Below are 12,890 nucleotides of genomic sequence, written 5' to 3'. Positions count from 1 at the left end.
AAGAAAATAGTTTTATGAAATATGTCTATCTCTATATTTAGCAGAATATGTAATATAGGTATATTTCTTCTATTACACGTGCCTTTGTCTATATAGGGTACTATGATTACGCCAAGTGAGTCCAATAAAGTAGAAAGATTGACTGCACAGACTTGATTGATTCGTCTTCTGGGAAATGAGTATGCATGAGCCTAGCAATTACAATAAAAATAAGAATAATGAAAAACATATGAAAACAAGGCTGTGACCTGGATTTGTTGAACTTAAGGGCTGAAAAAAGGAGAAGTTAGAGGTAAAGATGGTGTAGGAAAAAGGAGAAAACTATATCTTTTATCTCTGTATTCAGTACAAGCCAGGCTTCTCAGTATGATATTGAGTTTGCAGCTGGTTAGAGGCTCCCTCTGAAGTCAAGGGCTGTGAGAATAAGTAATTTCTGTTAATTGACTCTTTACCTGGGAAAATAGCTACCGGCTAAAGGATAATCAGGAAAGAGTTTTGATAAGATGTGATTTGGGCCACTGATTTGAGACTCTAAAGGTTTACTCTGTCTGATTATGGACCATGGTACAGATCTTTGTAGAGTTCATATTTGAAGAGTCACCACAAACGTTTTAGGTCTTTTCAGCATGGCTTCATAGATTATAATACACTCAGCAACACTATCAGATTTAGTAGCAACAACAACCTATAGATGACACTATGGAAACAAAGTGGCAGAAACTCTACTCCTCTTCTCCTGGACTAGGACTTCTGTTGTTTCTTAAACAAGGTTGCGGAATGGATTGGGAAGAATATATGTCCAGTGGATCATATACACAAGGCTCTCTAGATAAATGGTAAATAAGGATCACTTGTATTAATCTTAGTAAATTTAGGCTTCAGTTTCTAATGGGACTTCTTTGTCATTCAGAATCTAGACCTTGGGACCTACATGTTCACATGTTCCTCAGCGAATATTAGGAGGAGTGTATGGGGGAAAGGGTGAAAACTAAATGCAAGCCTACTTACATTCTGTATGGATAAGGATTACAGAAGTCAGACCTTGGGTTGTAAGCAAATGTGTTTGCCTCATGGAAGGAGGTGGAAATACAAAGGTGACATGCTCCTGAAAAAAAAGAAGCACGAGTAGAAAGATGGGCAAGAAGACAGATAAGTCCAGTATGCCTGAATCCAAGAGTGAAGATTAAGCAATCAGCCTGTTTGGCTCTCAAAATTATTGCCTTTTGTGTTTGTAGAGACTACATGCTACCCATAACTTGATGGAATTGTTGGTAGCCAAGCACCCAGGAATACCTCCTACCTTACGAGATGGCAGACTTGAGGAAGAGGTAATTATTTTTTTATTTTGTCTGTAAAGGAATTTTTTTTCAGACTTTATCCTCCATCCATTAATATTTCCTAGGGCATAGAACATCTAAATAAAAGTTAATCATATGTTTTCCTGCTGCTTTTATATTCCAGATTTTGCTTTGTGATTTTGGATGGTAGAGAATTGCAGTACTCCATATTATTTTACTTCTTTTGTGATCTACTTGCATATAGATATGGTTGTTGGTAGCTAGCAGCACACAAAAAGAAATAGAAAGGAAGGAGACCTTGTTGATCACATGGCAGATCTGCAAAAGATATGGCTTAGTAAAAATGAAAATCTTTGTGTTTCCTCCACTTTTCTATATATTAGTAAAGGCAATAAATAAACTCAGTATTTTGGTGATATTTTTTGTGTCCTCTCGAAGAAGTTCCTTCTGCAGTGAGTCTTGCCTCATTGGAAAGAATGACATAAATCATTCACTATAAATTGTTAATGAGTCTATTATGCTAATTCCCTCATGGAGTTTTGCTTTTTTTAAAGTCAAGGAATAGATGGCAAAGCTAATAAAATCAAAAGAGTAGTATATATGTTTGATTATTGAACCTGTAAGTGGGACCCTTTTTATTTGAATTAAGATACAAAGGGAGATTGTATAAGTACATACAGCCCTTTCTTGATGTTAGATGACAGTCTGAATGTTGGAGTTTTTTGTTTGTGAGCACGAGGAGGGGCAGAAGGAAAGGGAGAAGCAGACTCCCCGCTGAGCAGGGAGCCTAATGCTCGGCTCTATCCCAGGACTCTGGGATCATGACTTGAGGTGTTGGAGATTTTTGAGTGAAATCTCATTCCCGTTGCAGGCATCTGATCTTACATACAATCAATCACTTTTTTAAATGCCTTCAGTGACAAGAAACACTGGTATACTGTCTAGTCTATTAGTAAATAGCTCTAATGACCAAATAATTATAGCCAAGGAATTTTAACAGAAATTAATTGGAAGGTTGTGACAGGAAAAGGAGAAATGCATCATGGAAAAAGGAAAGGGAAAAATGTGTCACACTGGGTAGGTACATTTCTAAGGAGACCACATTATCACTTTTGCCTAATGCTCATAGATTATGAAGCCACAGTTCCAAGAAATCTACTTCAACCACCAACATTTGCAAATGAAGTAACAGAAGCCCAGAGAAGTGAAATGGCTGGTCCAAAGAGATAAATCTATTGACTTGAACCTCATGAAATTGCCATTTTTGTAAATTGAAGGGTCTAGTGTTGGCAGTTCATGTGGGTCAACGTACCTCTAATAGGAAGCATTAGGATTTCCTGTTCAGGAGTCTTTTTGGTTTTCTTCCCACTATCCCATGTCCCCTAACACGTGTGTTACTGTATACCCTCAAGTATTGTTTCTTTCTTTTTTTTTTAAATATTTTATTTATTTATTCATGAGAGACACAGAGAGAGAGGTAGAGATATAGACAGAGGGAGAAGCAGGTTGATGGGAGCCTGAAGCAGGACTTGATCCTGGGACCCAGGGATCACAGCCTGAGCCAAAGGCAGATGCTCAACCAGTCACCCAGGCGTCCCTCAAGTATTGTTTCTAAAATCAGAAATTCTAAAAGATTGCTTTGCCTCATGATTTGAAATACTGTTGTTCTTCCCATTCCCTTTTTTTTTTTTTTAACTAAGAAATTAGAAATCTAGGAAGCAGACCCTTGGGATTTCTTAAAATTGTGATTTATAAGTAAATGTAGTCTCTTTAATATCTGTTTTAATTTCTAGCATGGGTTTATGTTCTTAACAGTATACTTGTAGAGGTCTACGTTTAAACTATGTTATGTAGTTTTACATACATAAATAACCATATTGTTCTCATGATATTGTACTAAATTCTTTTTTAGACCTGAAATGAAAGTTTATATTCATTTCCTGTTTCAACACAGGCTAAACAACTGCGAGAGCATTATATGAGCAAGTGTAATACAGAAGTCGCTGAAGCTCAGCAAGCTTTACAGCCCGTGCAGCAGACCATAAAGGAGCTCCAGAGAAAGGTACATCCCCAAAATAACTTCTCTTACCTGTGTTTGTCTCCGTATAGCACTCTGGTTTTTGTCTTGGTTTGGAGAAAAACTTGAACTTTCTTATTCATCTTGGAATTCTTAGCACCTTGTATAGTGCCTGTCCTTTAATAAAAAATGTATTTGCTATTCAGAGTATTTGTTGATTAATAAACAGGTGTGTAGATAAATCATGTACTTGGAAGTTGTGCTCTTTTTTTTTTTTTTTTAATGCTATGATGGGTTTTCTCTTATCTTGTAGACAATAACTCGTCTTTTGAGGAAAGTAAAGACTTCCATAACCTCCTTTTGACCTTAGATATGTAATGTATGTTTCTAAAATCTTTTCTTTAAAGATGTCAGAACATTAGGAGTATTTTTTTTATGGAACACGTGCCATTTGCAATTTCTAAAATTTCTCTTTTATGAAATCAGTAATAAGCCTAAAGAGGCTATCCAAAACACACAGTCTTTTTTTATTTTAACCAGTTACTCCATACTGTATTCTTCCTAATTCATTAATTATTTAGTATTCAGGCATATAATTTTGCCAGTAATCATAGAGTATTATTGAGTACGATCTAGTTCAATTAGTTGAAGAGTAGCAGAATATCTTTATTATACTGAGAAGGAGACCTATCACCTTTTCAAATATATACAGTGAATACTGAGTTTTCATTTGGTAGTGTATTTTTCTTAGCACAACTGTGTTACTCAGATGTATACAATAAATTCTCATTCATCCACAGTAATTCAGGAAACAGGTATTCTCGTTAATTATGTATGCAAAAGTTTGTATATAGAGTGTGTATGCTTTTCTCCACCACTGTTATAATTTCTTTGAGACTAGCATTTATTTCTTCCTTTGAATTTTTCACAGCACCTTTCCCAGTGATAGAAACAGTGAGCTGTTTTTGTCCTCTTTACAGATTTATTCTAATTCTCCTTGGTGGCTGAATGTGATCCACAGAGCAATAGAATTTGCTATTGATGACGAACTTGCTCAGCGAGTGCGAAATGAAATAACAAGCAACTACAAGCAACAAATTGGCAAGCTTTCTATGTCAGAGAAGTAAGAAAACAGTACAAAATAGAATAACTTTATGAGTAATGACCCCAAATATTCAGATCATTTAATGTTAAGAGGTGGAATTAACTATCAAACATACTGTGATTATGAATATCTGGATTTTACCTATTGTTAAGAGTACATTTCAAACAAATATTAGATATAAGCCTGAAAGAGGAAACCTGTCTTCTGTATGTTAGTCATTTTTAAATAGTCCATTTCTACTGCTTTTTAAATCTACTTAAAGTGTATTCATTGTACCTCTGCTAGACGCCCCAAAGCCAACTATAAACAAAGTCTTGAAATAGACTTTGTTTTGAAGAAATTTGTCCTTGAGGTTAGACATTCATGCTTCCACTTTGTAATTCACCCACAAAGAGCTAAGCATCATAGCATCACAGTAGTCCAGGTTTTATGTTGTAAAATTATCTGCTCTCTGCCCCATCTTTCTTCTCATCAACACTCATCATTCTTCAGGGTCTTTGTAGGTAAGTTGGATTGTTGCTTTTTGTATAACTGGTGAGTGATTTTTCCCAAAGACCAACTTATTCTTTATCAATAGTATCCACAGTGGTTTAACTCAAAGGAATATCACTCTAATGTGGGAACTTGAAGTATTCTGGCAGGTCTATTGATTGTAGGTAGGGGACAGAGAGAGGATCTTTTATTGCTTCTTAGATCACATCCCAGTATAAGGTCAGCCTTGGGATTAATGTTAGTTTTTCAGTGAAAAATTCATCATAAGAATATCTTTCAGATGTTTTAAAGTGTTTTCTTTTACTTTTAAAAGCATTTCTTTTAAAATGCCTGCTAAAACCCTAACGATATATGCTACATTTTCCATGTGTCATTACTAATTTAGATTTACAGTCATCATCTTTTTCACCATATAGAACTGGACAGGCTTCATTTCTGAGGTATATGCAGTACATTATACTCTTGAGTGCACTTCCTTTTCCCCTGGTAAACCCAGGAGTCACCGTTCCAGGATAAATTGTCATTTAAGTCATGATTCATTTTATCAAGTTTTAAAGCTGATATGTTTTGCCAGCATTGTGGAATCAGTTGATAAAATCGTAAAATTATTTTGAAGTTGTTTTTCTTAAATCACATAGAAACTACTTAAAAGTTGCAAATTGCTATTTATGAGAACATAGCCCCTTGTAAAAGTCGAGGTCCCAGTGCTATAAAACGACCAGTAGGTAGTGTAAAACATGCCATTTATTACACATTTTTTCTTCAGAAACATTAGACATAAATAGAAAGTAATAAACACTTTTAAAGTAAAATTTTTTTAACGTATAGTTTATCATCTAGGTGAGTTAATATTTTTTGTATTGCATCTACATTCAAAGATCATTTTAATACTGGGGCTGTGTTTCTCAGTGAGATCCATATCTGTGAAGCCAAATTTTCATGTTTGCTTCTTAACCAAATCTTAGAAAAGCAAAACCTTAGTTTTCCTTAGATTAAGAGCACAGGTAGATTCTCGAGTCAGACTGCCTATGTTCATATTCCAGCCAGTTCCACCAGTTACTAGCTCTCTGACCTTGGGAAGGTTAGATAAGCTGTTAGTTTCGTCATCTATAAAACCACACAGCATTGTTGTGAAGATTAGCAAATTAATGTCTGCAAAGTGCTTGTGTACTTAGGATAGTACCTACCAATAACATGTTGATTATAACATATTCTTCTTTTTCACTTAAATGACCTGCAAGAGAGAATATTGCTGAAATAGTTAGATGCTGGTGTATGATCATTTTTTTAGCCCCTGTTGCATAATTTATGAATAATAGTAAATAATACTGATGTGAATAATATACCTAACCTAGTTATGTTCTTGTATCCCTGTGCAAATTCTTTCAGAAATTATTGAGCAGTTATATTGTGTCTATTTCATATTTTTAAAGATATGATCTAATTCTTACCTTCTAAAAATTAGCTTAATCAGGAGACAAACCCATGAACAATCTTAGAAACATAAATATGTATAAATACTTGAATCTGACAAAGTACTAAAATGAATGATATTTTCTCTTTTTTTTTAAAGATTTTTTATTTATTTATGAGAGACACACAGAGAGAGAGAGAAAGGGAGGGGCAGAGACACATGCGGAAGGAAAGCAGGCTCCATGCCGGGAGCCCGATGTGGGATGCGATCCCGGGACTCCGGGATCACGCTCTGAGCCAAAGGCAAATGCTCAACCACTGAGCCACCCTGGCATCCCAATGAATGATACTTTCAAAGAACTCCATGGACAGAAAGAAACAGATTAGTGTTATAATATACTAAGGAGCCTTAAGGAAGGAGAGCAGACTCTTAATTTGGTGAAAAGCATGTTTGGCATTTTAAAAGAAAAAAGATACACCCTTAACCTAAAAAGCCAACAAATCCTATTTGTATTTTCCATTTTTGAATTTCTTATTATTTTAGGATTTCTTTCTCATTTCAGAAACCCATTCACACACACACACACACGTGCATTTCTTTTCTTGGCACACATTTCACTCAGTTTTATTTTTTATTTTTTTTTTTAAGATTTTATTTATTTATTCATGATAGACATAGAGGAAGAAAGAGGCAGAGACACAGGCAGAGGGAGAAGTAGGCTCCATGCAGGGAGCCTGATGTGGGACTTGATCCCGGGACTCCAGGATCATGCCCTGGGCCAAAGGCAGGCGCTAAACCGCTGAGCCACCCAGGGATCCCCCATTTCACTCAGTTTTAAGAGTTAAGAGGGCAGCCCCGGTGGCTCAGTGGTTTAGCGCCACCTTCAGCCCAGGGCATGATCCTGGAGACACGGGATTGAGTCCCACATTGGGCTCCCTGCATGGAGCCTGCTTCTCCCTCTGCCTGTGTCTCTGCCTCTCTCTCTCTCTGTATCTCTCATGAATAAATAAATAAAATCTTTAAAAAAAAAAAAAGTTAAGGGCATTGTGTTTGGGTTTAACTCCTAACTCTGCTACATGATCACTTTGTAATTTTAATTAAATTATTTTAATTCATTAAGCTTCATCCATAACATGAGCACAATAGTATCTGTTGAGATTATACAGGTAAAGAGCTTGGCAAAATGCTTGACATCATATAATAAATGTTTAGCAAAATGTATATACATGTAAATAATATGTATATATATTGTAAAATATATGTGATGATATTCATATACACACACATCGTGTATATGTATATATGTATTTATAAACTCTTTGTAGCAAGCAATATAACTCTTGGCTGTTTTTCTTCTTTTTTCTCAATTTTTCTCTTTATTTTTCATCCTGCAGTCACCTCTCCATATAAAGCAAGGATTTCAGGAGGGACATTTGTGGTCACTTGTTACTAAAAAAGAAATAATGTCGCAGTCTTGGTCTTTCAAAGACATGTGAGACAGAGACAGGTTTCACAGACTCTTTTTCAGTTCCTGAGGACAGAGACTATTAAAATTTTGATATATTTTATAGTAAATAACCCAATGTTATTATACCTTATCTACTAGTAGATTGAACATACCACTAAGGTAAATTCAGTCAAGGTAGGCTAAATAAAATGTTACAGTTTCTTTAATATTTTATTTGGCAACCATTTTCTCAATTTGAGGGAATTGACATACTCTTCTTTGTGTTGTGTGTGATGCTGGTGATGGAAACTAGGTTCCACGACTGCAGAGGTCTTCAGTTCTTACTTACAACACAAATGGAAGAGCTAAATAAATTCCAGAAGCTAGTAAGAGAGGCTGTAAAAAACTTGGAGGGACCTCCATCTCGTAATGTTATTGAATCGGCGACAATCTGCCACCTCCGACCAACCAGACTTCCTCTCAACTGGTAGGTAATAGGAGAAGTCATGCAATGAAATGGCATCACCCCATTAAGCTAGGTTTCTTCTGAGAGAATAAATAGTGGCTCATCTAATAAAGGTTTTTTTTCATTTAAATTCAGACGAAGTTGAAAGAAACATAGTGTTAATCTAACTTTTAAAATACCACATACTGAAAACTATTTTTTTCTTAAATGGTATACGTATTGTAAAGAATAAAATGAAATATAAAATACTAAGCCACTTTTAGAAATTGCCTGATTGCTAGTTATCTGTTTAAATATTTCTCTGATCATTTCTTTCTTTTACAGCTGTGTCTTTTGTAAGGCTGATGAATTGTTCACGGAATATGAATCAAAGCTGTTTTCCCACACGTGAGTTCTCTGATTGATTACCATCAGGAGAATGAAATGTTTACAAGACTTGGTGTTTTGATTTATAAGACTATGTATTTTCCTCACAGTAACTTTCCTGCGTTTTTTCTTTAATTACATCAATTCAGTGAATTTTGGCATGTCATCATTTAACATGTTCGGTTTCACTTATACGAAGTTACTTCCAAATGTTCATGTCATCTAGTAATGTGTGATGAAGAAACAGTTTAGGGAAGTGACAGACTTTCAAGTCCAACACTTTTCAACTCCAATCCCTGCCCATATTGTGGGCAGATTGCCTCTGTAAGTCTCAGTATCCTTATTCATGAAATGAAAATAGAAACGCTTACCTCACTGAGTTTTTTATGAATATTAAATTTTGAAGTGCACATAATTGCTTAGCACATAGTATGTGATACATAGTAAGAGTTCTGTAAAAGGTTAGCTGTCATTATTAATATACTTTGTCTACACAAATTTGAAGATCTCATTCCATGTCAAGAATTAAGGTACCTCGTAAGTGCATAATAGCTATGATAATTAGCAAAATTATTCCTGTTTTACAAACAAATTAAGAAAAGGCTAAGTTCTGATTGCCTTGAAAAAGATTGACAGTGTACTTTGCGATCATCTTATGGTTTGGTCTGGTTTTGTTTTGCTTTTGCATGGTTGGTAGTAGTGATGGTAGTTTGTGTTTTGTATTATGATAATTCTCAGAGCTAGATTTTAGCATGAAAATTTATGGCCATTTTTTATCATGTCACATTGCTGTCAAGATACTGGACAAATTTATGATGCCTTCAGCATTTATAGAATTGCTGTAGTTTTCTAAAGACTTGTAAGCATGATCTTGTAGACATGAAAACAACTGAAACTGAACAACTGAAAGTTGTTGATGAAAAGTTATTGACCTTGCTTCTCTCTTGCCTCTGCCAGTAGGATTTTTATAATGCTTGTTAACCCACTGACAGTAATTACTATTGTTTTGTTCTCCTATGTTTTCAGAGTCAAAGGCCAGACTGCAATATTTGAGGAGATGATAGAGGATGAAGAAGGATTGGTGGATGATCGAATACCCACCACAAGCCGGGGTCTGTGGGCAATAAGTGAAACAGAGCGGTCTCTGAAAGCATTGCTCTCATTTGCAAAATCACATAGATTTGATGTTGAATTCATTGATGAAGGAAGTACTTCAATGGACCTTTTTGAAGCATGGAAAAAGGAATATAAGGTACAGTATTTCTATTTTTTCCAATATTGAAATTTTTTCTTCTTTATATTAATTCTAATTACTACTTGACTTTGCTTTTTTTCAAAGAGTTTTTAAAAATCTGTTTTACAGACTTGAAGTATCCTAATTTGTTTCCCTAAAATGTAATGATTGTAATGAAGAATAATAAATACAATAATACTGAATAAATAAGGAACTTCCCATATATTAAATTACTAAAAGAAAGTCATTATTAAAATGAAATTGATATGAAGCCTTTTATTTAGCTGTAAAAGTGTTTCATTCTATTCTTAGCTTGATCTTACACTGCAGGTCTGTGAAATTGGAGTTTTATTTGTTTTCATTGTGTTTTGTTTTGCTTTTGCTCTGTGAATAACAACCAAACGTCAATTATTTTTTTAAGATTTATTTATTTATTCATGAGAGACACAGAGAGAGGGAGAGACATAGGCAGAGGGAGAAGCAGGCTCCCTATAGGGGGCCCGATGTGGGACTCATCCCAGATTCTGGGATCACGCCCTGAGCTGAAACAGACGTTCAACCACTGAGCCACCTAGGCGTCCTCAAACATCAATAATCCTTTTTTTTTAAACATCAATAATCTTGAAGATTGGAGAACATAGTAAATATTTCTCAGCTTACAAGGCTGGAAACCATTGCAGTTAATAAAGTAGAAAGTGACCCTTTATATTTTGATAATTTTATATACCACAACTTTGTACTTGAATGAGATTCCAAAATTCATTAATTTTAAATTATTCTTTATATTTGGAGTTGTTATCCATCATCCTGTTTTGCAGGTGAGATGGGTGAGGAAATGAAAAAACTTTTATTTATAATACTATAATTCCATTTATATCCTTTTTTAAAATCTGAAGTTCTTGACTTTTAAAGCAAAAGATAAAAATTTCTATCCAGGAGGAGAAGATATGCTATCTGTAACATCATTTCATATGTTTGATAAACTGAGGAATAATAATTTTATAGTTAAAGTCATTCATAATAATTATTTTTCTTCTCACATTATTATTCTAAATGCAAACGCACGTTAATTACAACAAGCAGTTAGAAGAAGACAGTGCTATATACAGTGTCCAGTTGGCCCTGCATTTTTCCTCTGGGCTTATTTTGATGACAGACTATGTTTCAGAGGATTGCCTATTATGCAGTTTTCTCAGATCTTTGAATTTTTTCTCTATAACGTTGCAGACTGAACTCTTGTACAGCAATGCAAATTAATAAGCTAATATTAGACATATTAGTCAGGGTCTACCTCAAAGTATAGTGTTAGTGAAGAAAGCATATCAAAAATTTTATACCGACTGATAACATTTCTATAAATTTCAGAAACTTGTATAATCTAATTATTAAGAATGTGTAGATTAGTATAACTCCAATGAAAAGTACAGAATGTCTAATTCAGAATAGTGGTTAGTCCATTGTAGGAGTTGAAGGAAGAATGTGCAAGGAAAGAGGGATGCAGTTGAGCAGGAACAGATTTTCCAAGGCATTTATAGTGTTCTCTTTCTTAAATTGGATGTTAAGTACTCAGTTGTTTATTTTAGTATTCTCATTACCATATGTACATATTATTTTGAAAATGTGAAATATTTTATAATAAAAAATATTTCTTAAGAAAGCAGAGATTCCACCAGGCTAGTGTTGACCTGTAAAGATCTTTGGTCTCACCAAAATATCTTTGGGTATTCTGTTCCTAAAAGTCTAAAGGCACAATATTCTACAGGGGCCTATAGAGGTTATTCAGTCATATGTCCTCATCCTAAAAAGTGGCCCCAAAATTGCTTGTATCATAGACACTTAATGAAAAAAAATATATCTTAGAGCTCACTGAAGACTTTGAATCATGGCACATTTTGGTGGTCTTAACCAATTTTAATTCTGCTTACCATCCTTTGTGTTTTCTGTTTTCCAGTTGCTTCATGAATATTGGATGGCTCTGAGGAATCGCGTGTCTGCTATTGATGAACTTGCAATGGCTACAGAACGACTAAGAGTACGTCATCCTAGGGAGCCAAAGCCCAACCCACCCGTTCTTCATATCATTGAACCACATGAGGTAATTTGCAAATAAATCACACAAACACAGCCAATAGGTGTCACAAAAATCCAAGGTCCATAGAAGAGTTAAGACAGTCATCTCTTCCATAAGAATGTATTTAGTCTCTGCTCTTAGTTTTAGCCATATAAAAGTGTTTGGCTTTATAAATCAGAATGGACAAGGATGAACAATGTCTAACACATGCATAGAATTCACTATTTAGTTTTGTTTGTTTCTCTTCAGATTGCATATTCATGTGTTTCTGAGTACCTTCTGTATGCCAAAATCTAAAGGTGGTCTTAGTCAGTTTTAGGCATATGTCCTTCTTACCTTAGTTTTTTTCAGAAAAGTTTTCTTTTGCATTTCTTTTCTTTTGCATTTTCTTTTGCATTGCTTTTCTTTTGCATTTTTCCTTTGCTACTTATAAGCAAATATTAACAACTTATCTTCTAATAAATCCTCTTTGTATCCCAGGATTAAAAAATGACTCTGCCAACCTTTTCCTCCCATATTAAAATATAATTCTCTTTATAAATTTATTCCTTGTGTATTTTTGTTGTTGTTGTTGTTGTTGTTGTTTTGTTTTAAGTAGGCTCCATGGCCAGCATGGATCCCAATGCAGGGGCTTGAACTCATGACCCCCAGATCAAGACTTGAGCTGAGATCAAAGCCAGATGCTTAATCAACTGAACCACCCAGGCACCCCTGTTTTATCTTTTAATTCTTTTTCTTTTTTTTTTTTTTTTTTTAAGATTTTGTTTATTTATTCATAGAGACAGAGAGAGAGGCAGAGACACAGGCAGAGGGAGAAGCAGGCCCCCTACAGGAAGCCCAATGTGGGACTCGATCCCAGGTCTCCAGGATCACACCCCAGGCTGCAGGTGGCGCTAAACCGCTGTGCCACCGAGGCTGCCCTAAATCTTTTTCTTTCAATAAAGCTTAGAAATTGCCTTAGAAATATTTTTAAATACTCA

At 34.9% G+C, this 12,890-nt stretch overlaps 1 protein-coding gene across 2 annotated transcripts in view; it reads left to right on the top strand.

Moving 5' to 3' along the window:
* SHPRH (SNF2 histone linker PHD RING helicase) overlaps positions 1–12,890 on the top strand; it is a 92,517-nt gene that overhangs the window by 42,037 nt on the left and 37,590 nt on the right. For both annotated transcript variants that reach the window (XM_041744076.1, XM_041744077.1), the window contains exons 16-22: positions 1,236–1,328; positions 3,253–3,360; positions 4,296–4,438; positions 8,087–8,260; positions 8,564–8,626; positions 9,632–9,857; positions 11,791–11,934. In XM_041744076.1, the coding sequence (XP_041600010.1) occupies positions 1,236–1,328; positions 3,253–3,360; positions 4,296–4,438; positions 8,087–8,260; positions 8,564–8,626; positions 9,632–9,857; positions 11,791–11,934 (951 nt within the window). The remainder of the gene's footprint in view (positions 1–1,235; positions 1,329–3,252; positions 3,361–4,295; positions 4,439–8,086; positions 8,261–8,563; positions 8,627–9,631; positions 9,858–11,790; positions 11,935–12,890) is intronic.

This window comes from Vulpes lagopus, chromosome 2, assembly GCF_018345385.1.
Source record: "Vulpes lagopus strain Blue_001 chromosome 2, ASM1834538v1, whole genome shotgun sequence".
Taxonomy (NCBI): domain Eukaryota; kingdom Metazoa; phylum Chordata; class Mammalia; order Carnivora; family Canidae; genus Vulpes; species Vulpes lagopus.
The sequence above is the reverse complement of the archived record's forward strand: the minus strand, read 5'-3'. Positions and strand labels throughout refer to the sequence as shown.